Source organism: Apus apus, chromosome 18 (assembly GCF_020740795.1).
Source record: "Apus apus isolate bApuApu2 chromosome 18, bApuApu2.pri.cur, whole genome shotgun sequence".
NCBI classification, from domain to species: domain Eukaryota; kingdom Metazoa; phylum Chordata; class Aves; order Apodiformes; family Apodidae; genus Apus; species Apus apus.
Genome location: NC_067299.1, coordinates 6,938,920 through 6,963,186, shown reverse-complemented (window position 1 = coordinate 6,963,186; position 24,267 = coordinate 6,938,920). Strand labels below are relative to the sequence as shown.

General features: G+C 45.4%; 1 protein-coding gene across 10 annotated transcripts in view; it reads left to right on the top strand.

Annotated features, from left to right (window-relative positions):
• Nucleotides 1-24,267, top strand: part of CUX1 (cut like homeobox 1) — a 278,864-nt gene that overhangs the window by 243,130 nt on the left and 11,467 nt on the right. For 8 of the 10 annotated variants that reach the window (XM_051635428.1, XM_051635437.1, XM_051635430.1 and 5 more), the window contains one exon: nucleotides 1,182-13,070. In XM_051635428.1, coding sequence (XP_051491388.1) covers nucleotides 1,182-1,893 — 712 coding nt within the window. In that variant the 3' untranslated portion in view covers nucleotides 1,894-13,070. Of the gene's footprint in view, nucleotides 1-1,181; nucleotides 13,071-22,150; nucleotides 22,288-23,104; nucleotides 23,172-24,115; nucleotides 24,229-24,267 lie in introns of those variants that run through there. The other 2 variants (XM_051635435.1, XM_051635434.1) reach the window with 1 other exon arrangement.

Genomic DNA, 24,267 nt, shown 5'->3' with positions numbered 1-24,267 from the left:
AGTGGCAAAGAGTGTGTTTGGGCTATTATTGCACACTTCAAGTCATAGGAGGCACAATGGGGCACACTAGGCAATTTTAACCACACATGGAGTGCCTTAATTCCCTTGAAATGCACTGCTTGCCTTCTCACTATTCGTGTTCTGAAATTGATTTTTTAAATAAAAGATGAGGCAGAAGTCAGACTAGCTCATGGAAAGACTACCTGTCAAAAGTCAGAGCTGTTTCAGAACAACAGTCTTTGTTTCATCTCCATTTCTCCTTGGTGTCCAGGAGAACGCCAAGGGTTTTGTCCAGATTCTTTCCTCGTTTGGTTTTTGTTTATACAAGTTGTGGCTCATTTCTAGTTGAAATAGGAATTGTTTTGTATTTACAAGCCGTTTTCTTATGGATCTACTAGAAATAGATTCATAGTTTTAAATCATCCCTCTTCTGACCAAGTGGATCCTGAAGTTTCACCTTGCTCATGTCAGATTTTTAGTGGGAATGGAAGAGAGCAGAGCCTTTAATCTCCGTCCCTTAAACCACCTCCAATGCTGAAAAAATTGAGCATGCAATTATGAGTGTTACTTAATTTAAACTCGAAAAAAAAAAAAAGGGAAGGCGATCTGTCATTGCCTTTCACTGATCATTTTAGTACAAATCTATTATCTACATAAAACTTACATTTTCGCTTTATTCCGTAATGCCTGCTGCAGTGACTAAGAGGGGCAGTCATCAGTGTCAGACGTACGGGTACATACACAGGATCCTGGTTGAAGTCAGAGGGGTCAGTCTCAACGCTGAGCACCGCAGAAGTGACCAGAAATGGTTCATCTGCTCAAAGTCCTGGTTGCGATGGCCTGACCTCCCAACCACTCTGTGGAGGAAGCCCAGGGCACCCTGGGCTTCGCAGCCTGTATCCCTTCTGGCTCAGCAGGCTGTGCGGCGGGCGTCTGGCCAGGGAAAAGGAAATTAAGAGCATCTTGACGATATTTTGTCTTCTTCCAAAGGCCTTTTCAGCCCTGTGGGTGTGAGGGTGTGAGGGTGTGAGCACTTCCTGCCCCGGCTTGGCGCAGCTGCCCCATCACCCAGGCAAAACGGCGTCTTACGCGAGAGGGTGTTTTGCAGGGTGTATCTGGCAGAGCAGGGGGGCTCCGGGTGACCCCCAGCAGACTCATCTGCCCTCTCCCCTCTCTCCTAGGTCTCGCATCCGCCGGGAGCTGTTCATCGAGGAGATCCAAGCTGGGAGCCAGAGCCAGGCTGGGTCGAGCGACTCTCCTTCTGCCAGAAGCAGCAGGGCGGCTCACAGCTCCGAGGGAGACAGCTGCGACGGCGTGGACGCGGAGGGCCCAGCTGAAGGAAAGGCCAGCGGCCCGGAGGCGGATGAGTTCAGCAATGCAACCACAAAGTCTCAGGGAGGGTCAGCGGAGTCGGCTTCGGAAGCGGGGGAAGAGGCACCGCGGGGAGCCAGGTCTGCGGAGAAAGCGGAGCCGTTCCAGGCGGAGAACCTGGAAGACACCGACGACGAGGGCAGGCTGAGAGCACCGCGCCAGAGCTCTCCCCCGGCGTCGCAGCGCCCGGGAGAAGCTCTGGAGACACTGCCAAACTCTGCCACGGAAGGGGATGCCTCTACCTCAGCTGCCTCCACCTCAGTCCTTACAGGGGAGAGCTCCTACAAGTCAAAAGAAAGTTCAGAGAAAATCTCCAGTGTGCCAAGTACAAGCTCGACGCCGGCCGCAGGCTCGCAGAAAGCCAACTCTCTCCAGAGCTTGTTTGGCTTCTCCGAGGCGGCCAGCTCCAGGAACACGCGAGACAGCTCCTTGAGGAAAAAGAAAGCGGCCAACTTGAACAACATCATCCACCGTTTGGAGAAGGCCGCGAGTCGGGAAGAGGCCGTCGAGTGGGAGTTTTGAGATTAAAACTCAGCCCAACTCTGGAGAGCTGGGAAGCGAAACTGGACCTCTACTGGTTTTAATTGTGTTGCGCACTTAACCGCCCTGCGGGCCACAGGGCAAAAACGCCATAGGCCAAGGTGCATATAGAAAACAAAAAGGAGCGTTAAGCCCAATTTTATGTTTGTGTTTTCGAGGAAGAAAACTGAAATGTGTAGTCAAGCTTTTTTGTACCCTGAAGTGTTTTTATTATTGCCCTAAAAGTGATTTCCACAATTTCTGGAATAACTCGTACAGCTTTGCCTTGTGCCCTCCTCTTTGGTGTGGGCTTTAAAAAAAGAAAAAGGAAAAAAAAAAAAAAAAGGAAAAAAAAAATAAAAACAGTAAAAAAAAAAAAAAAGAAGAAAGAGAGAGAGAAAAAAAAAAATCAAACCCACATATGAAAAGGGGGCTTTTTATCTGCCATCTAATGGCTACAGAGCGATAATACACTATTATCTTCTTAAACCAGGAAAAAAAAAAAAGGGGAGATTTTTCAAAAAAAAAAAGAAAAAAAAAAAAGAAAGTTTTTTGTAGCTGTTCAGTTGCCACTAAGAGATTGCACAGTCAACCGACTCTAAACACACTAGTTTGGATTCCTACATATTTTCAAGAAAAGAAAAGAATCTTGTTGTTTGAAACTTTGAATTAAAAAGAAAAAAAAAAAAACACATTTACTCCACATATTTTTTAACGAAACAAAAAAAAAAAAAGTCACATCAGGAAAATATCTTAATTTGTGGTAGCTGACTTAGTGTTTTCTTGTAAGTGAAATAGAATATTGACACGTAGTGCACATTGTTTCATAGCTTTAACTGATTCTGGTCTTTTGCAGACCAGAATTTGTTTAATACACTCCATTTTAGGCCAAATCAGGACAAAAAAAATTAAATCTGAATCTAGGTATTTTATAATCTGCTTTTTAACCTCTAACCACAGAGCACGCTGATCAGACCTCATATCTAGGGGGTTTAGGAGACAACTTAGAAACAGCATGTACTTGATCATTTCACTTGGTTCCTAGTGTAGAGAATTTCCTTTTCAGTAAAGTCAGATCACTCAACAAACGTTGGCCAGTAACATTTCAGCCTGCAACTTCGGGGACATGTTCCATAACCTGAAGTGTTCAGCTTCCCTGGGATCGATGGAAGTGTAGTTCACCTGTCCGATCGCTGTCACACACCACTAAGAGGGGACTGGAGCTGCCTCAGATAGAGACCTTTTCCTGCTGTTGGTGGCCATTTACTGACTCTCTTCCCACCACAAGCACTGATTTTAAATACGTTTTAGTTGTGGGAAGCTTATTTTTTGTGTGGATAAAGAGTACATGGCAATGACCAGACGGGCTCTTACCAGGAGGGGAAATAACCCAAACTCCAAACCAAAACATTCATGCTCTCGAGTCCCAGCCTAGACCATTCTGCCCTGCAGAAATACAGCCTTTTGCCATTATTTTATGCACAGGTTAGGGCTGATCAAAGTACAAATCCAATTCTAACTTGTCTCTAACTCCTCCTGTTGTCTATATGTATATGCGTGAGCATAGAGGTGTGTGGAAGGATGTGTGTGGGTGAGTGTGTGCGTGCAATTTTATACGTCTGTGTATTTTCTTACGTACTTGTGCACACATAGAGTGCATTACTGCCACCTTTTTTCAATAAGCTGTTTTATCAGTTATGGCTTCTACAAGTTTGCTAATTTAGACTCCTTTATTGCCATATCTTTAAAAACTAACAATAGATGATTTCGGAATATATATATATATATAAATATATATATATATAATTTTTTTTTTTTTTTGCTTATTTATAGGTGCTGTATTTTATTATCTGATTGTTAGGAAGGGATGAAAGGGGGCAAATATTCTTTAGAGGGATAGACTGCCGGCAGTATTGGGTATAATTTACAAGATGTAGTTGTCATACTGTATATTATTGATTGAAGACTTTTTGACCGTATTGTGTATCATTGAACTTTTGTCTTAGGTCAGCATCTTTTTGATGACACTTTAATGGTGCATTCATTACTTCTTAAGTTTAATTAATATTACTTTTCTGATTTTGGGGGAGGGAGGGATGGGGAGAGGAGTTCCGACTTTAAAGGTATGTTCCCAATATTACACCTCAGTGTGCTTGTATTAATTCATTAGTAGGATTTTTGACTGTAAGATGTGAAACCACATTTCTTGCATGATGTTTTAGAACTTATGTATTTCATTTACAGTCTCTTAACATGCAACAGCAGCACTTAGCGCAAGTTTTCACAAATTAAGAGTCAGTACACTAAAATCAATCCTGTTCATGATTAAGAAAAGAAGGCTCTAGGAGGCTGAAAGGCAGGGATATATTTCCTATTTTTACTGCTAGCTGTTTCAGGATACCTCCTTGGGTAATTGGGGACTTGTGATGCAAAACTAAAATTGAGAAACAGAGAGAGCAACTGCCCCTTTCTGTGGTGAGCTGAGGAGACATTTGTACCAACAGACACCAGTAGGTGCTGGAAGCGGTTTTGGCTTCTTCTCTGGAGGGCAGATAGTCCCTGGGATCAGCCAGTGAGGGTGATGAAGTGGTGAAGCAAAGTGTTTCCTCTCTGGATCTGCACAGTGTCCTGGTTTGACTTGCCAAGCGCAGCTCCGTCGATAAACGCACGTCCTGGTAGAAATACACATACCTTAATACAAGTCATAACAAGATGTGTCTTCAGCCAAGAAGCAAAACTTCTGACTAGAAGACACAGATATTTTATTATGTTCTTTTTTTTTTTTTTCTTTGTTGTTGTTTGGTTCAGGTTGGGTTGTTGGCTTTTTTTTTAATGAATTCTAGGCAAGACACTTGCCAATCTGTTTCTGCTGTCCTTGTCTGCTGATGTGAGATCCAGGTGCTTGATGCAGTCAAGTGGTTACTCTTCACTTTCTCCATAGTGAGGTTTTTTTCTGTTTGATGATTTATTTTTTAAATTAATCTTCCCCAAACTGTTCTTGTGCCTGTGTCTATATGATTGCATTCCATGATGCTTACTGAGAGCTCTTGCTGCATTGTATGACAGCAGAACTGTATTCACAGGTTGAACACAAATGCAGCACTTAAGGTCAATCTCTCTTCTTAATAAGCAATACGTAAGTGCCTTGAAACTGATATCTTTTTTGTTGGTTTGTTTGGTTTGGTTTTGCTCATCAGGTTTCCACCAGTTCTTTAGGATTCTCTAGCATCTGCCCAGTTTTGAATGCTGTAATGATTTTTTTAAAAGCATATCTGTAGCTTGCCCTAGAGGAACTCTTTCTTTTATAACACTAACTGTTAATTCTAAGCTCCATTATTACATCTGAATCATGTAATTCTGCTGGATAAAGACAGCATTTATAAGTCAGAAGTCGCCTCCATCCTGCCAAGAGTTGTCATTGGTATCTGTTATAATCAAATAAAATGCTGTCGGTATTTCCTATATTTTTGGCACTTTATTAATGGCTTAGCTCCTGTTGTTTCATATTTAATGATCTGTGTTGAATGTGGTTTAGCCTGCTGAGATGCTGTTGGGGTGACCCGGGCTGTCCTGCCAGGAGTCACTTTGGGTTCCTTAGTGACCACCTTGTTTAAGGGCACAGGCAGATGAACAACCTCAGATCAAGCTCGTAGAGTTGAAGTGATGTTTCCAGCTCTTTGGTCCTGATTGTTAGCCAAGGTCACAGCTGCTTTTCTGTTTCACTGGAAAGTAAAATGGATTAGCTTGAACTACTGCTGAGAGTCTCTTCTTGGAGATGAGTTACCTACTGGCTTTCCAAACTGGCAGAGACCTCCCTGGTTTAGAGGCTGAACTTGAGCAATGCCGAAAGATTTTAGCTATATTTCTGATCAAGGGCAGCATTTGCAAGTGATGCTTTTGGTAAAACGTGCGTTGAAGTCACTTCTTTTTTACTAACTTAATTAAAAGAAAAGGAGAAAAAGTTGGAAAAGAAATGCCAAAGAGTAGCACAGTGGCTTTTACCCTCTTGGGTCACTGATTTCTTGGGGAGGGAAGAGGCATGATTTAGGCATGTGTGAGGTGGGGCTTGTCTCAAGGGGCAGTCACTGGTAGCATTTCTTTTCCTGATGGATAAAAGCACAGGTTGTTTTCAGAAAATCCATAGTGCCAGAATCTTTTTATTTTCCTGAGGTTCTTCAAAAGCTTTTTGCTTTTTCTCTCTCTGTTTCCAGTTCCAGACTCCTATTAAAGCTGTGGATGAAGGGCCCGGGCTATCTTAACAGAAATACCTTTACACTGCAGTTAAAATTGTCAGGTTTTCTCTCTGGATGGGGAGGGAAGGAAAAAAGTGTCACACTTTGTTTGCTAAAAGCAAGAGAAGAGTATCCCTTGGCAGAGGGGTCGTGAAATATGATTGTTGACACACTTCCATTTTTGAGGATACAGATTTCAGACAGCAGAATTGCATTATTGGCAGAAATGCATTTGATTGCAATTGCTGTTGATGCCATAAAACTTGACCCTTTTATTTATCTGTCTGTAAAATGCCTATAAAATTAGAGCCACTCTTTAAAGGAGCCTGTATCCGTGCACTCTGCCCATATCATGAATTAGTGAGTCCTTTAGTAATCAACTCCTGCTGTAATAGGAAAGATCCATCTTACAGTTAAAAAGAAAAAGAAAAATGTGCCTTTCTCATTAGATGAAAGATCTTTGTGTTATTTTTAGGTAACTTTTTCATATGGGAATGGTGTAGAGAAGGGGGTTCATGAACACAACAGAATTCTATGCAGTGTTCTCTAATCCAATTACTTTAAAGTTGCTGTTTTTCAATCCTTTCATGGGAGAAATAGGAAGTTAGAGAAATGGATCATTCTGGCTGTAAATCAAACTACAAAGCTGGGAAATTCACATAAAATAGGATTGAGGGAAATCTGACAAAATAATGTAATAAATAATGGGAAATGCTGAACAGTGATTGCAGTCCCCACTAGTGCAGCTGTGGTCTGAAGTCTGTCATTTTCCATCTTAAAATTATTAATTTCAAGTATTCCTAAAGCTCATCTGAAATAAAAATGCTCCTGGCAAAAAAGAAAAAAAAAGCAGGGCAGGTTGGAAGCATAGAAACAAACAAAAAAAAACAACCCAAAACATTTTGATCATGTATAAATTACAAGAATACACAAAAAAGTACTTGGTTTTGGACACTTCTTTGCACTTAAATCCAAAAGAGTTTGTTTAAACTGAAATGTTGCAGTAACCTGGGCAGTGCCTTTAGCAAGGTTGCAAGGAGATCAGTAATCTTGGCAATTTGAAAGTAAAATGGTGACATGCAGGTGGAGGGCACTAATTTTGCTTCATTTGTGTCTCTTTCTAACAAGTGAGTTTCTTAAACAGCCTCTTCTTTCTTCTTCACCCAGTGCACATGTCCCTGGATATTTTCTGTCTTAGAGCCCCTCTCTGGGGCTGAGCTGGGAGTGTTTCTTGAAGACTTCTCAGAAACATTGCAGGAGAGGAGGAAAAGCTGGTTCTTGGGTGGGGGCCAGATTTCCTGTTCACTAAAACCAAATCAAGTCTCTCCCATCAGTGAGTAGCAATTTTGGCTCTGATGAAACAAGCTGCTTATAGTCTCAAATTCCTAAATTTAACTCACCCAGACAAAAGAGCTGCAAAGCAGTTGTCAGTTCACTCCTGTCTTGGCCTCCTGCTTTCCCCTTGCACTTTGTGTTGCTCCACTGTTTGAACATCAACGTTTTCTTCCTTTGTGTTGCATATACAATCAACTTTTTTTTTTTTTTTAAATAGAGAACTTAAAAATTCTGTACAAACAAAACACTATTATTATATTTTTTCCCCAGCGGTTTAAAATCTTGCCCAGATGGCTTTAAATTGCAAGGAGAATCACTGGCATGGAAAGCATGAGATCTGGATTTCTTTTCTGGCTCAACCTTCTTAGCTTGAAAAGTGACTTGGTTGTCCCTGTGTCCTTCACATATGTATTTGAGCTCTTAAAATGTAGAAATATTATTTCACCAATTTGTTCTTTCCTCCCCATCTCTTTTATGGGATATATTGACCATGCAATGTATAAAATGTAGTTAATAATGAAGTTTATAGCAAGAAAAGCCCTTTGTGCTATGCCTAGGGATTATTTATCCTACATGACCAGGTCATGTACTATACCCTACCCTATTAATATGCAAGGATGAAAAGGTTTTATGCTCTGAGGTGAAATCTATCCTTTTGGAGAAGGTTAGTGTTAGGCCTGTGCACTTAAGTTTTCAAAAAGCCTTAAAAATAGGTATGTGGTGCCATCTCTCTCCTCAGGGATGATTTCCCCCCCAGCCAAGTGATACAGTGGCATATTTAATACAAATTAGTAGTTGTAAGGTCATTTTCCAGCTGAACAAAGTAATCCATTGAACTTTTTCCTCCTCACCAATGTCCTCTGGTACAGCCAAGGACTGGTGGAGGTGTCAGACCTGCTTTTCCCAAAACCTGGACACTCTGTCTCAAACCCAAAGTCTGTGTTTCTGCAGCTGTTTTGTGAGTGGGAAAAAAAAAATAATTATCTGATTCCTGGGCTTTATTTTTATTGCTGTTCACAAACCTCTTCTGGCACTAAAGTGCATGAAAAGGAAATGCCTCCTTTTAAAAAATTAATAAGATGATTATGTTTTCCTTGCCCAACTGTTCTACAAAGGACAATTGCTGCCATTTGTCAAGCTCGCTTTCCACTGTTATCAGTAGATTTTTGCCACAGTTCTGTAGATTTCTTCTTATTAAAACTGTTGGTTTCATGGTATCATTTCAGTTTCTTTATATTTTGGAACAACCAAGTGCAGAGAATGACTGAAATCCTAACCATAACAAAACAGTGCAGGAGACAGCACAAGTAGGTGCCTGAAGTCCCCATGACGTCGTGTCTTTGACTTTTTGTTTAAATTTTAGAGGTGTTTGTTCTGCATGGTACAGTCTTCATCCAAAGATCCTTGGAGTGGAGAGTCATGCCAGGAATTTCCTGCTGTGGTGGTGCCAAACCTGCTTTTTGCATAGTTACTGTGTAATTCTGGGGTAATGTTCATAACAGCACGACCTCTGTGTTGGTAGCAAGAATAACGGCGTTGAGTGGCGTTATCCTCTTCTGTCCTCGGGGGTAATTAGGAGTTGTTAATTGTGTCTGTGTACACGATTCCAGTAGGGAAGAGCCCCTCTGTATATGTGCTTGGTCTTAATGGAATTGCTGCAACCAAATTCATTAAATAATTTGGGGTGTAGGTGAGTGAGGGCTCAAACCAATATATATTTTCATGTGCAGAGGATGCAGTTTTCCCACTTGTCAGATCAATTCCCTGTTGTAACGAGGGGATTAACCAGCTGAGAGATCAGATTGCTTGAGATATGCAGGTTTAGCTAATGAGGAGGGGGAAGATCATGTTCAGAATACATAAAAATAATTCCAAGGGTCTGAGATGTGCAAAAGCCAAGAAGTTTGAAAGGAAGGCTCAAAACTCATCCCGTGACAGTTGGTCTGTAGGTTTTGCTGCAATATAGGTGCAGGAAGTTAATAGGCCAGATATTTCAACATATAAAATATATTCTGCTATATCTGTGTGCAGCTGGAAGGTCAACAGTAAAGACATTTGCATTGTATTTGAAACAATCACAAAAGCAGCTGATCAGTAAATTAAGCCAAGTATCAAATTAAAGCACGTGGTTCATTCTTGCTCTCCCTAAGATGAAAATTCAAGTATTCTTAGAAGGCAGAAATTCTTCTTAGAGATAGACATTCTCTGTTCTGCAGTTCCTCTCAGAATGCAAGCATCTGTTTTCAAGAGAAGAAATAAAACTTGGCACTTGACTGGCTCTGAAGTACAATCTTATCTCCGAGTAACTACAAATACTGTTTCCTACAATCAGTCTTTCAATCAGACTTCTCTGGCTTTTGTTCACTCCCATTAGGCCCTTAGTGCTATTTTGGTGTATTATTTATATGTGGGTAAATTATTACTAGCTTTAAAAGTGTTTCCAAAGTACCTAGTTACCTCTGGATGCTAGTACAGGATCTACAGGGAGTATTTGAGCATCTAGTTCATAAAGGAGGCGTGTGGGGAATAAACAAGGTCACATCTGTATCCTACTTTCTTTTGCCTTGATTAGGGCTTCCATTTCCTTCTCGCCTCCTCTAGAGAGATGGAGATCATGGGTCATTTTCTTGCTGTGGGGGAAAGACTTTAGCTTGAGATGATTTTATTTTCATTGAGTAGGCATGGCATCAAAATCCTTTGTGTGTTACTGCACTTCCCGTTGAGTTTTTAGCTTTTTACTACTTCACTAAAATTTACTATTTAAGCAGACTTTCTATACTTGGGAAGCTATGTGCCTTATTTCCTAATCTCTTTGTGGAGAATAATCTAAAGCACAGTGATCTCGACTGCAGCATTCACGTTTTCCTTTGGGTGGGGGGAGGAAAGCCCTGGTGGAGGAGCATTTCAGTGGCCCTCCGGGAGTTGCCCTTTGGCCAACGAGCACTTCAAACACTGTGCATGAAACCTTTGTGCAATAGAAATCCTCGTTCTGCGTTCGGAGGTTCGTGTCCCAGCTGCCAGATGCGGGTGAGCGTGAGCTCTAGTTTAGGAGAATTCAGGTTCCTGGGGAAAAAAAATAAAATAGAAATTAGGCATCCCTCTGGGTTGGCCCCAGCAGCACGGCGGGGTCTTGGGTGGGAAAGTCCAGCGTTGCCCAGCACTGCTGATGCTGGTGAGGCTCAGTCTCACCCGTTGTACTCGTAGATCTGTCAGCGTTCACCAAACACTCGTGGACTTCAGCCATTGCTAACTGGTACCGTGTCCTTCTGTGCCATCAGTCATATATTCTGTCTTCATTTCCATGCCCAGAGCTGCATTGTCTCGGGATGTGGAAGCACTGTAAAGTCATTCCAGTCTCAATTTGGCTTTGTGAAGAACAGGCTTCCACCCACCAGCACCCTCAGCCCTTAACCGCCGCTTGTATGTTAGTTCTCAAGCTTGCTCTCTCTACAGCATCATAAGGTGAAAGATAGAAAGGTGGTTTGTAATTAGGAAAACAATCTAATATTTCCTATTTATGAGATTAATTTTAACAGGTTCTCTTTTTTTTTTTTTTTTTGTGAGGTTTGTTTTTGTTTGATATAAACACAACAGGAGTATACATATCCCCTGAGGGGCCGTTGGAGACCAAGTGTGGGCTGTCCTGGCGGTGTTGGCTCGTCATAGTATCCATATCATTGTGCCCCTGTTGTGTTTTCTAGAGCAATCATTATTTTCTTTTTTTAAGGAGAAAAAAAAAAAAAAAAAAGTATTTTTATCTAAAAGCCTAATAAATAATATTATTTAAATAGTTGTAAAATAATTTAGGACTGAGAATAAGCAGCCTCAGTTGTTGTGAGGGAAGAGACTTAAAATATACAGAGAGAGAAAATACCCTGAGCCTCCTAGAGCCTCTACTGAGAATTTCATGAAGATTCAGTGCCCCTTTGTCAAAGTACATTGCAGTTTACTCAAGAGTGTTAATTTAAAATGAGAGACTGGTTTCCTGTGATGTTCATCTTTGTTGGCATATGTTTGAATTTCTAAATTCAGAGCTGATTCTCTTCTCGTTCAGCGTTGGTCAAGGAAAAAAACCAAACAAACAAAGGAAAAAAGAAACAAGGAAATACACGTTGTGAATTGATCCGTGACACGGAGGAGCTGTTTGGTTTTCTTGCAGTGTGGAAACACGTTCAGACAGGCTTTCCCTGGCTAGGTAACCCTTTATGAGCATGTGAGAGAAAAGCTGTAAAAGCCCAATTGAAAATCTTTGAGCTAGAAATGGCCCCTGCTCTGGGCAGGGAAGGGTGTCTGCACCAGGGATGATGCCAAGGGCCTCCGGTCAGCTCAGAACCAGTCTTCCCCCAGTAAAACCCGACAGGGGACAAAGGTGGAAGGTGCTGAGCTAGTTACAGGGCACATCACCACTTCTGTGGATTTGGAAGCAAATTTGCACTTTGCCTTTCGAGGGTGTCCCACTAAAAACCATCAGATGAATTTCCCACGCGAGGTTCTTTCCTTCTGGCACAGGCCGGAAGGAAAAAAAGAATCATTTTTTTTTTTTAAAAAAAAAAAAAGAGAAAAAGCCCTCTGTGAAACAAAAAAGGTTGTTCCTCTCAGAATACTCTATGCATTTCTGTGCTGAAAAGCATTTCCTACCATTCCCTTATCCAAACGTGACCCACTCGCTGGAAACGCTGCGAGAACGTACAAATTCGGACCTTAATTCCAAAGCAGATGGAGGCTGGCTGAGGGGGGAGGGGGTGATATTCTTGTTTGTGTGTTTGGTTTTGTTGGAATAGTTTCCCTCGTATCCCTTTTCATTTTATTATTGTTTTTTTCTTTTTTAATTAAAAAAAAAAATTAACTCTTTGCATTTGTGCAATAACTACTTGCCATGATAATGGGCAGACCTTTGAAATGCCCCGACTACTAACACAGCACAAGATGAACTCAAACAGAAAGTGGTGGACTTTTTCCTGAGAACTTTTTTTTTTGTTTTGTTTAAATGATAAGCTCAGTTTTTACCCCAGTGTATTGTGGTGTCTTACATTTTTAGCAGTATTTTGTATTTTATTTTTTTTTTTTCTGTAACGCACTAAGTCTTAGATGTTTTTAGAGCTTGTTTGTTATATTCACAATCACAGATTTAAAAGCAAAACGACAAAAAAAAAAAAAAAGGCAAAAAAAGAAAAATCCTCACAAAGACCCAATCGACCAAAAAAAAAAAAAAAGTGTCCATTTTTTGTTGTTGTTTTTTTGGGGGGGTTTTGTTGTTGTTGTGTTTTGTTTTTTTTTTTGTACAAGTAGCTTTGAGAAGCCCACATTGTGTTGCTGTGACTCATCTTTTTGTAACATTTTCTTTCTTGGTATTTGTTTAAACATAAAAAAGTTAAGAGTTTATATGGCTGGCAGTAGCAGGGCAGTGCTCCCTCCGTCAGCAGAATGGCATTGTTTCTTCTGTCTTTGTTTGGTTAGCCATATAATGTTTGTTCTCAGCACTGTACAACGGTCCCTATATGATATGGAGAAGCAATATCACTGTATGAAACTCACACGATGTATTATTATTATTATTATTCACTAGCACCCTAGGTGTGATAATTGAAGTAAATATCTTTTATACAAACACAACTCGGTGTGGGTTGTCTTTATTAAGGTGAGACCTGAGTCCAAGCAGCAAACATTTACATTTCTGACTGGCCCAGTGATGTCCAGGGGAGTGAAGGGGCTGGGTTTGGTGGGGTATTCATGTTTGTCCAGGGGAGGGAAATTTCCTTGTTGTGTATCAATTTTGTTGGGAGGGAGAAGCAGGGGGGGAATGTTTGCAATCCTTTAAATACTGAAGTGTTAGATTCCCAAACTGTATCCTTTTTTCAGTGCAGTCGAGTGTGACGGTTCCTGCTGCAGTCAGTGGGAGGTGGACACCTGGCTTCATGGGCAGAAAAGATGTATTTTGGGTCTGAGACTGCACAGGGGATTGTTCTGAGCACCATAACAATAGATAATTATGAAAAAAAAACCATTTCAGACATTGCCTGAGGTCAGAAACACTTCACATTCAGAAATGAAAACGTAAAAGAATTTTCCCAGGTATTTTTACTCAGTGTTAATTTTTGCACATACATTATATCATTTCCTCTTCTAGTGCCTTATGAGATGATGTTCCTATAAATATACTCAGTATTTACAGAGTCTAGAATTTGAAGTTTGGTAAGAAAGAGATGTTGTAATCCATCAATGGAATTATATTTTAAAGCTAGTAAAATAAAGCCCTAGCTTGAATACTCTGGGGTTTAGGTAGAGCTTGTGTGTGTATGTGTGTGCTTGCCTCTGTGCTGCTGTTTTACCTGGTGTGCTCATGTCTGGTTTTTTAAATTGTGAATTGGAGGTTATTTTGGGGACCTGCCTTTCTGTCATCTCCTGCAGGATGTATCTTGCACCTTTTTCCTACCAGGCTGTAAGCTGGTGTGTTGTGTGCCTCCCTGTAGCCTGAGTTGCCTTTCGATAAGGGTGTGCTCAGCGTGGCACAAGGAATTTTGGAGGGCCAGGCTGGAAGTTTGCTGTAGTTTTGTCCCAGAAAGTCTGGCTGGCTATCCTGGAGAGCTGGGAGTCAGGTTAGGCTTTCCCAGCCTGCTCCTTCCCTTCCAGCCCTGGCCAGGATCCATCCAGCTGGTGCCAAGCTCCAGCCCCTGGTGCAGTGCAGAGCTTCACCCAAGTCAGTCTTTGTGTCCTGGCCAACTTTTAGCTTTCATTAGTCCTGCAGGAGTGGGTGGGATGCTCTTCAAAATGTATTGAAAATGCTATTTCATGCCTTCATTTCTTTATAAATGTGAGTTTTCTGCTTTTGAAATGTCTGTGACAAGTTGTTCCATGTAATAGAAAGGTTCTGGTTTCAACTCTTTTTTTTTTTTTTTTTCCCCTCCTGCTATTTAATGGCTGGTTAAACTGTTGGTTGCTGTAACTGGTGTTATCTTGTGTAATTTAACCCTCCTCATTTTGAGCCTGATCCTTTGTTATGGTCCGACATGAGACCCGATGATCTTCACGACCTTTTCCAACCAGAATGATGCTGTGATTCTGTAAACATCCACACCTCTGAAGTGCTATGACTCAAGTTGGTTAATTTGTGTATTTATAACCTGCCCTTTTCTTCAGGTATGGTGGTATCAGCACGGAGCTCCTCAAGTCACACTCACAATGATAAGCAAAAAATGCATTATCATTGTGAAAGCACAGAGCTGGTACAGAAGAAGCTGGAGAGGGTTCCTTGTAGCTCTGAAGTGTGTAGATCCAGGATAAAACCAGGCTGCCCTCTCAAGCCTGGATCTCCAAAGTGTATTTTTGGGAAGTTAGAGTAGCAATCAGAACCAGGAAGATGCATCTCAAAAGTCAGGAGCAGATACTTACAGACTTCCATGGAGATAGTTGGATCATTCATGATAGCTTCATTGGTAGCATTTCAAAAGGAAGCTGAAAATCTCCTTTTCAGAAGGAGAAGTTGATGCTCTTTGTTCCCATAGACCAGTCAGCACTGGGGTACAGCTGTATCTCCCCACTGTTCCAGCTGGTAAATAGCTGGTCCTGGAGTGAGATGCTGTAGCTAGGGTGAGTTTTCCACGGGAAATACTACAGGCACTGGCTGAGTTAGTGGGAGAAATCCTTGTTTGTTGTACCCTTGGGTGCAGGAATAGGTCAGCACCCACTGAGCTCCTCCATGGACCCACTCCTGCCCCACAGTCACTCAGGGCTGGTTTGTCTCTCAGTGGGAAGGGGGGTATTTTTTTCACCTGGCACCTTGTTCCTACCAGGTAAGAACATCCTGTGAGCAGCTGACATCGTGCTCCTGGGCCCCACTCTTAACTGATTCAAAATGCTATCATTTTCTTCTAAGTATTTCTGTTTTAATGGAAGTGGTGAAGAAATTGTCTCCTTGCCAACAGAGGGCTTCAGCAAGCATGATTTGATTACAGCAGAGCATTTTATTTTCATTTTGCTCCAAGCTATGGGAAACTGATAAGAAAATTCAAACTGTTTTCTTGAACTCTTCCTAGTTACCCATGTAATTATCTTAGTACCCTTGGAAATAATCCCTTCTCCTATGAAATCTCTCTCCTTACAGGGAGAATTTATGAAGTGGCACCATCTTTCTTTGCTGGGGGCTGTTTATTTTGGAGTGGCTGGGCCAGGAGGAACGGGAAGAAGAAATTGTTCGAACTTTCCCTCTCCCAGCAGGCCCTCAAAATGTGAAAGGAAAGGGGAGGAAAAGGAGGGGAGGGAGCAGAAATCTTGCCTGCACCTCCTCAACTGGCAAGGGAACTCGGGGAGCTGGCTAATCAGCTGCTGCAGAGTGGGCAGGTGTCACAGTGGGGTTTGGGAGCTCTCTTTGCTCTTCCCCCAAGGCCCCTTTCACAGAGCTAAGGGCACTGATGAGAAGGGCTGCAGGGACTCAAAGAAGGGTGCTGGTGCATGTTCACAAGCATGGCAGCCAGGGTGAGAGGTCTCTCCCCTGTGCTCCCAACCCCTTTGTCACTTGGGCAGTCTCAGATTTTGTCCTCAGAGTGTTGGGTGTGATCTGCTTTCTACTGTCCCTGTTTTTTCTTGTCTTTTTGACAGCACATGAAAGTAAAAATGAGAAGGGCTGGGGTTTTTTTGCTGCCTTCACTGGTGCCAGTCCCAGCCCTTGCCATCTAGGACTGCACATCTTCTGCAGACATCCCTGAAGGAGGCCATTGGAGGTTCTTGATGTCTTCTACAGCCTCTGTATCTGCAGAACAACCTCATAATTTTCATCTTGGAGCTTTTCCAGGGCTGGTAACTGTGGTAGATTGTGCTGGGAGTTGCAGGTGGCATTTAGAGATGTCATTCCTTTCTTTTCATCATCTGCTTTCTTTTCTCACCCTTTTTGGAAAGCTTACAGAAGGTTTGATCAGAGAACAAACTTGTGGCAGGTACAGAGGTGATAAACAAGGACAGCCTGATTGCTACCCACAAGCAAAGTTGCAGGCTGAGATGATTCCCAGACTAATAGGTATTTTGGCTGCTTGGGTGCACTTGGAGCTGACTGACCTTTCCTCCCTCTCTGGATATTTCTATTTGTTAGAATTATCTGAAAAGCCTAGTTCTTGTGTGACTTCTGTAGTGTTGGTGGAATCTCTGGAGCACTTGATTTTCAATATTTTTATTCACTCCAGGCAGATTCTTAGAAGAATATGCATCCTTCTGGTGACAGTGATGTTTCTTCATTGCTTTATGTGAAGTGAGTTGGACCTCAGGAGGTGGCTCAGCTGGGCTTTTGCACTACAACCTGCTCTTCAGCTTTTACCTCTGAACAGACTGAGATCACGGAGGGCTCTGCAAGGTTTGAGAGGCAGGACAATGCCTTGGAGAAATGTTAAATCATTTCCTTCTGCCTTGTCCTGTTCCTCAGCCTACTGACAGCTCACAGCAATGGGGGCCCCAGGGAAGAGGCTTTGCATAAAATTGAGACAAAAGGAATGACTCCCACACAGCTCTGGACCATGCAGAAATGATGTCCCACTCTATGAAAAGGTCAAGATAGAACTAGGACCATTGAGATGGACAACACTGAAAGGCCTTTGACAGCCTCCCTGTTGCGAAAGGGATTTGGGCTCAGATCTTTCTTGCTTGGCATCTTCATAGGCCAAAAAGAGGACAGAGTTCTGGACCTGGTTCATCCAGGACTCATCCTACAGCACATGGAGAGCATCCCACTCACCCCTTCAGCTACAAAGCACAGAGTCAATTCATCTCCCTTTGATTCTCCTGGAAGGGGAGCAGCACTTTGGGCAAGAGCAGCACTGTCTCTTTCAGACTTCCTTAAAAGCTAAATGCCAAGTATTTCAAGAGCCTGAAATTGAGCCTTAATTTATGTATAAACCTGGGAGCTCTGGCTTCAGGTAGATAGAACCAGAGGTAAGACTTTGTTGGCTTGAAAAGGCTCATGGGAGAGAGATGCCAAAAAGCCTTAGCTCTTTTTTTTCTGCATGGGGAAGAACAACCATTGTGACTTCTAAGTGACTGTCCACAGCAACCTGGGCATTACCCAGAGTGGCCCAACATGGGGAAGGGTGAAGGAGGTGGAAAAATTGAAGGACCTGTGGCAGACCCAGATTCCTTGCCTCTTCCTTTGGCTCCTGCTCCTTGTCTTGGCGTGCTCAAACACCAGTGTTTGTGTTGAGTGAGGCTCCAGCTTCATGCCCGGGTTTCTCAGCCTTCATGTCAAGGTACTCCAAGATTTAGTTATCTTCCCATCATCTTCCTTCCAGTCAGTAAAACAGTCTTAAAGCCTTTGAAGTAGTGGGTTTCAATGCACTTCAGTTGACTTCTGAGAGGTTAGATTTTTCAAAGGAAGCTCCTAGCATGCCACATCACTTCTCTGCTTGTTTTCTTATTCTTTTTTCTTTTTTTTACAGTTATGTAAATCCACAGAGGCCAGACAGTAATGAAGGGAGATTAAAAAGTTACCATAAGGCAAATCAGGGTGTGAACTTGCAGAGCATCAGCTCATTTGCAGTATCTGCTCATGTGTGTGCTCCTACCCTGCAGATCCCTTCAGCAATACCACTTACCTCTTGTTTCCTGCAGGCTCAGAGGATCCACATGAGCAGCTACTCCAGCCTCATGGATGTGTAGCAAGTTACAGCCCATCTCACCCCAAGGTGATTTATTCATCTGTCTGTATCCTCAGTAATCAAGCCACCATCTTATGGAAAGATTGCCTCTCATTTATTTACGTCTGGCCTTATAACTTCAAACTAAGTTGCTAGTATGTCTTAATTTTCTCCATCTGTGAAAACAGATGCTGTTTATTTTGGACAATTTGCCAAGGGAGTCCAACTGCTGGGGCTTGTTCTGGGAGTCAGAGGTGCTGCTGCTCCATCACCGTGCTGGGCTCCCAATGAGCCCCAACATCTGCTGGGCTCAGAGCTCCCTGCCAACGTTCCCTGTGGAGCCCAGGGCTCTGGGACTTTTTTTTTTTCCTTGATATTCACCAGAAGATTTTAATTTCCAGCTTTGGAGGAGCACAGGACTGATGGGGCTATCCACAAGGAAGCGTGAGATTCATCTAAATCTCTTACTATTTTGTTTCCCCTCTGCCTGGGACACCTCAGTGTCTCCCAGCACAGCCTGTCCACATTTTACATATTTTTCAGAACCATTTGTCTCTTGGCAGTGTCACCTGTGCTCCTCAGGCAGTGGGTTGGAGGTACATTTAGACTGCCCAGGCCAGACATCATCTTTACAGCATCCTCTCTGAGCTCCTTCTAATCACTCATTCAGTTCTGGACAGGATATGATGCTTTTCAAGAGCCTTGCCAGTATTTTTCATCCTGATGGATGATCAGGCTTCTGCAGAGTGGTTGGTTCCTTGCAGAGGGCCTGACCCTCCTCCCCAGTCACGCTGGGCATTTCATCAGGCCAGATGCTCAGTGTTACAGCAAAGGTGGGAAGATTTGGTCAGTCATTCAGGGTGTGTGGGAAGAGGTTTGTGGCTGATTGATGTCCTGAAAGGTGCTTCTCTTCAAGCCCAGGAGAGCCCAGCAGTGGTGTTAAGGTGGTAGCCCAAGTTCCACCATCAGCTGCCAAAGTTTGGTGGCCACTCTGGGGACTTGCTCCTCACCCCCAGTTTGTTGCAGGTGGTTTCTGTCAAGCTCCTGGCAGCCTGTGAGCAGAAACTTTGTTTAATGACCAATGTGTTACTGGCCATCCAGGCCAGAGGAAAGCTCAGGGTTTAGGATCAGTGTCATGGGGGAATTTGAATTAAGAAAACCCTGATCGAAGAGAGTTCACCCACCCAGCCCAGCTCTCTAGGAACCTCACAGGAGTCCCATGCCAAACTCCTGGTCCAGCTCCCATCTCCTCTGCCAGCTTCCCTAGGATTCCCAGGAAAGAAGAAGATCATTTTGAGTAATACTTTTGTCTCACTGCTTGGTTTCTGTGCACCAGCTGGAGCTGACAAGGAAAAACCAGACCTACCTGTGCCAGGCACTTCACTGCACTTCTCCTTAAGGTGATGGCAACAACAGGCCTGGGTTGTCCATTGCCTCAGAAGTCAGGGATCATGGAGCTTGAGGCTAAAGGCACATGGTTTAAAATCCCAGTTTCCCCAGGGTTTCACCTTCTTTGTCCCGTTATCTTCTGCAGCATCTCTCTGTCTTCTGCAGTTTATTTGCACATCTGAGGGGTCAGAGGGAGGGCTCTGCAGCACAGCAGCTCAGAGAAGGCAAAGGCAGATGTTTCTTTTGCTCAGTCTCAATGCTGGAACTGACCTGCTGTGCTGGGAGAGCCATCCACCTGCTGCTGGAGGTGAAGGGTTGCTGGCAGAGAAGTGATGAGCTCATGGGTGGCCACTGCCCCTTGGGAAAAAAAAAAAGAAAGTTGTTATTATTAAAAAAAAACCAACTCAAAACCAACACCACCAGAAAACAACTGTGAGAAGAGACCCTGAAGCAGAGATGAGAGCGAAGCTCCATGTGTTTTAGTTGCCTTCAGTGTTAGACATGGTTCCAGCCTTCTGTGTTTTCAGGGATGGTTTGCAGAAGACTGGCCAATGCTGAGGTGGTGGATCCCTGGGGAAGGAAGGGCAAAGCTTTCTTCAAAGCTGGGAGCTGTTTCTTTGGTGACCCTTCTTTCTTCTAGGCAGACTGAAAACATCCATCCCTGTAACTCAAAAGCAAAAAAAAAAAAAGGATCATTTCAGAGAGCAGCTCAAGAGCTGGGCTGAAGGGCTGGCATCTCCTTCAGCAGGATGCCAAAGCTCAGTTCTGCAGAGGTTTTTTTTGGGCAGGGTGGGAGGCAGGGAGCATGTCCTGCCTTGGCCAACCTTCTGCTCTGCTCTTGGCATGGGTGCAGCCCAAGCACAGCACCAGCCCCTGAGCACAACCAGGATTGGGCCCCACAGCCCATCTTTGGCTGGGAATAGCTTCCCAATTACCTTTGCATGCAATTTAAAGAGACAGCCAATTAAATAATTAACCGTAGGGAAGAGGTTTTCTTCTTTCCAGATCTTGTTAATGCAGGTAGTTTTGCATCAGGCCACCCATGTTTGGGGAGCAGGCAGCGGTTCCCTGTTCCTTGGGAAACACTGACCTCCAGTGGGAGCAGCTGCTCCTTTGCTTTGGGGCCTGGAAAACGCAGGTAGGCAGGGGTGGTGGAAATAAATCCCTGCGTTGCATCTGGAGCGTGTGTCACCTCCCTTTTCCCTGCAGGCAGCCTCGGTTCCTCGCCAATAACCTAGGAACGGGGAGGAGAAAATTTGCACCCAGTGTCCCTTGGTGGGGGAGCAATGTTGGCTTCAGCGTGGCTGGGAGCAACCTGGGCTGGTGGGAGGTGTCCCTGCCCATGCAGGGGGGTTGGGACTGAGTGATCTTTAAGGTCCCTTCCAACCCAGACCAGTCTAGAATGATGATGATGGTGGTGATGATGGTGGCTTCACTGGAACCCCCACCCAACCCTCCCGGGCAGGCTCTGCAGAGCATCAAGCCCCGTGTAAGGACCCTTCTCTGCAGGCAGATTTGGGGTGCACGGGGTGGCTCCCATCCCAGCAGGACTGGGTGAGCTGGAATGGAGCTCCACACCCCTCCTGTGAAGATCTTAGGGAGGGCAGGAGGCCCCGTGGGGGCAGCAGCCCTGGCTCCCCAGCCCTCCTGGGCAGCTCTTCCTCCCTGGCTGCTGATAAATGAGGATTTTATTAATTTTTTTTTTTTTTTACTATTTCCTTTTTTTGCCTTCCAGCTGTCTGGAATTCAGGGGAATAATTACAACGGGAATTATCAGGGAGGGACTGGAACAGCTGGGATCTGAGCTTTCACCCACCTGGAAGTGCAGGCAGTGGGATGTATCCTGCATCCCTGCAGCAGGGGGGGGGCTGGCAGCGTGAAACGCAGGGTCTGAGCCTTGAGCTGAGAGGTTTGCCAGCCAGGCAGGGGCCCAGGGGCTGCTGGCGATGGGGGAGGAAGGTGAAACAAGCAGATTCCTGCTGCAGGACAGGGCCCCTGCTTGCCAACACCCTGCGTTTCAGGATGGATTTGCAGGCGGAGCAGGGAGCTCGCCCCGCGGTGCTGGTCCTGTGCCCCTGGCTGGAGCTGCCTTTTGGCCCCAGATGTGTCTCTCCTTTGCTTCACATCTGGGCTGGGGTTAGATGAGGGAACGTCAAGGCTTTGGTCTTGCTCCTGGAGCATTCCAGCCAGCGCCTGTTGCGGTTTAGGGCGTGGGTTTTACTGGGGGGATGTGGTGGGACAACTGGGAAGAGGGCTGCTCTGCTGGAAGTCGGCCGGGCGGGGATGCTGGGGGCTGCACAGCCTGTCCCAGCACCTCGGTGGCCCTGGGGCCACCTCAGCCCCTCCTGGGAGATGTTTCCCACCCCGCCAGGGCAGCCCTGTGTGTGTGCCTGTCCCCATTGCTGGGGAGATGCTGCCTGGAGCCCACCCCCACGGTGCCGTTTCTGCGCAGACCAGAGCCCGGGATGGGTGTGTGGGCTCAGCTCCCCTTCGCCCGGAGCAGGGAATGCTGCTCTGGTCTCTCCTGCTACCCCCCCCCCAAGAAACTGGGAGAAAACGCTGCCTGCGAGTTGGCTTTGGTGCTTCACGTGGGGGGGGTTTCTCAGCTTTTCCTTGTCCCCTTGGCAAGATGGGGGGGTTTGGGGTCGTGTCCCCCCCCCCCCCGGGTGACGGCCCGGCTCTGTTTTGCAGTGCGCTGCGCGGAGCTGCAGATGCAGCTGACGGAGGCCGTGTCCACCCTGGCTGGCCAGAAGGAGCTCGTTGCCAAGCTGGAGCACGACCTCAGCACCATCCAGGCCTTGTCCGCCCTGCACCGCCCGGACGCAGAGGTATAAACCCCGACCCACGGGCAGGGACTGCTCCAACTGCCCTCGGGGGTTGAGGGCCACTGGTGGAGGGGCCAACAAGTGAGCGCGGGGAGTTGTTTTATTGCCTCTTCTTCTTTTATTTTCCCCCTCCCTTTTCTTTCTTTCTGACAACTCCCCCCGTGGAGCGTTGTTGCATCGCGCCTGTGCCATGGGATGGTGGGGTTGGTGGTGGTTACAGCATCATCCAGGGACTGTCCAGCCCTTCTCCTTCCCAGGAAAGGATGGGATTTGAGGGTTGAACACCAGGGAGTTGGGGCTGTTCAGCCTGAAGAAGAGAAGGCTCCAGGGGGACCTTACGGTGACCTTCCAGTGCCTGAAAGGAGCCTCTAAGAAGGCTGGGGAAGGGCTGTTCACAGGACATGTAATGATAGGACAAGGGGTGATGGTTTCCAGCTAGAGAAGGGCAGATTTAGGTTGGACTTCAGGAAGAAGTTCTTTAATATGCGAGTGGTCAATCACTGGAACAAGTTGCCTAGAGAGGTGGTGGGGGCCCCATCCCTGGAGACTTTCAAGCTTTGATGGGACTCTGAGCCACCTGGTCTAACTGGAGATGTCCCTGCTTATTGTAGGGGGCTTGGACTAGATGATGTTTAAACGTCCCTTCCAACCCAAGACATTCTATGAGTCTGTCATCCCTGCAGAGTTCCATGTTTGGCAGCAATGCTTCCCACAAGGCTGTGGGTGCTGGGGAGGCAGCAGCTCCCGGGAGGGATTTGCTTTGACCAGGCATCTTCAGGTGGGTGGGAAATGTTTCACCTCTTCTGCTTGTGCTGCCCAGGGTGCGGCCGTTCCCAGCCTGGAGAAGATACCTGAGCCCATCAAGGAGGCCACGGCGCTGTTCTACGGTGAGAGGTGGTGCAGGGGGCACGTGCCAGGCCAGGCTCTCTGCTGAGCTGGTGAAGCCAGGCTGGACCAAACATGCTTTAACTCCTGCTCCTCCCTCTCCAAACCCCTTCCAGAGCCAGGGAGCTGCTCGTTTCCTTTACATTGGCTCCTGTGCCGAGGTCTGCAGGAGAAAATGAATCAAACAAATAATGACACTTGGCTCCTCTGGAAGAAAAACCCACTTCCTTTCCTTTTATTTTTATTATTTTGTTGATTTTCGTTTTGAAAACACACGATAAACAATATCAGAGCAACAGTCCCACCAAGCCAAACAACCTGCAGCCACCCATCCTGCACCATGAATAGCTCCTCTGTGCAGCTGGTTGAGTCACGGCCTCAGGGCCATGATTCCTCCTTGGCTGTGGATGTCTCCTGCTGCTGGGAAGGCAGAGCAGGGAGGGATGGCACCTGCAGAGCCCCATCATGGGGGGCAAGCCATGTGGGACACCCAAAAATGGGGCTCCTGGGCACGGCAAGGTGGCAATGGCACAGGGTGAGCAGCCCCTGCTTTGCTGGGGTGGCTGAAAGAGGAGGAAGTGCAAAATGGGGGCGACTGTTTTGCAAGGAGGGGAAGGGGAGAGAAAAGGAGGTGGGGGGAGGAGCTGGGTGTGTCACTGGGGCTTTTCATAGGGCTGTGGCTGCTGCAGAGGCTGCAGGGACTGGGAGGGTTGGAGCCGTGGGAAGGCAGCCTTGGTTGTCCCTGAGGAGTGAACCTGTCCATTCCCAGGCTAAGTCCCAAAAAAACGAAAAACAAATCAAACCATAAAAACCAGTCCATGCTGTAATTGCTTTGCCCAGTTTATCTACCTGGGTGCCCATAAGGTTGTGCAGTGTCGGCGGGGGGACCTTGGGGTGGGTGCTGGGTCTCTGCTGGGTTGTGTCTCATGCCAAGCCTTGTCCACAGGTCACCCACCATCTCCTGGCACCTCATTCCCTGAGGGGCAGGTGGACTCGCTCCTCTCCATCATCTCCAGCCAGAGGGAACGTTTCCGAGCCAGGAACCAGGAGCTGGAGGGGGTATGTTGGGTGGGGAGGGGGCTGCAGAACCTGCAGCCT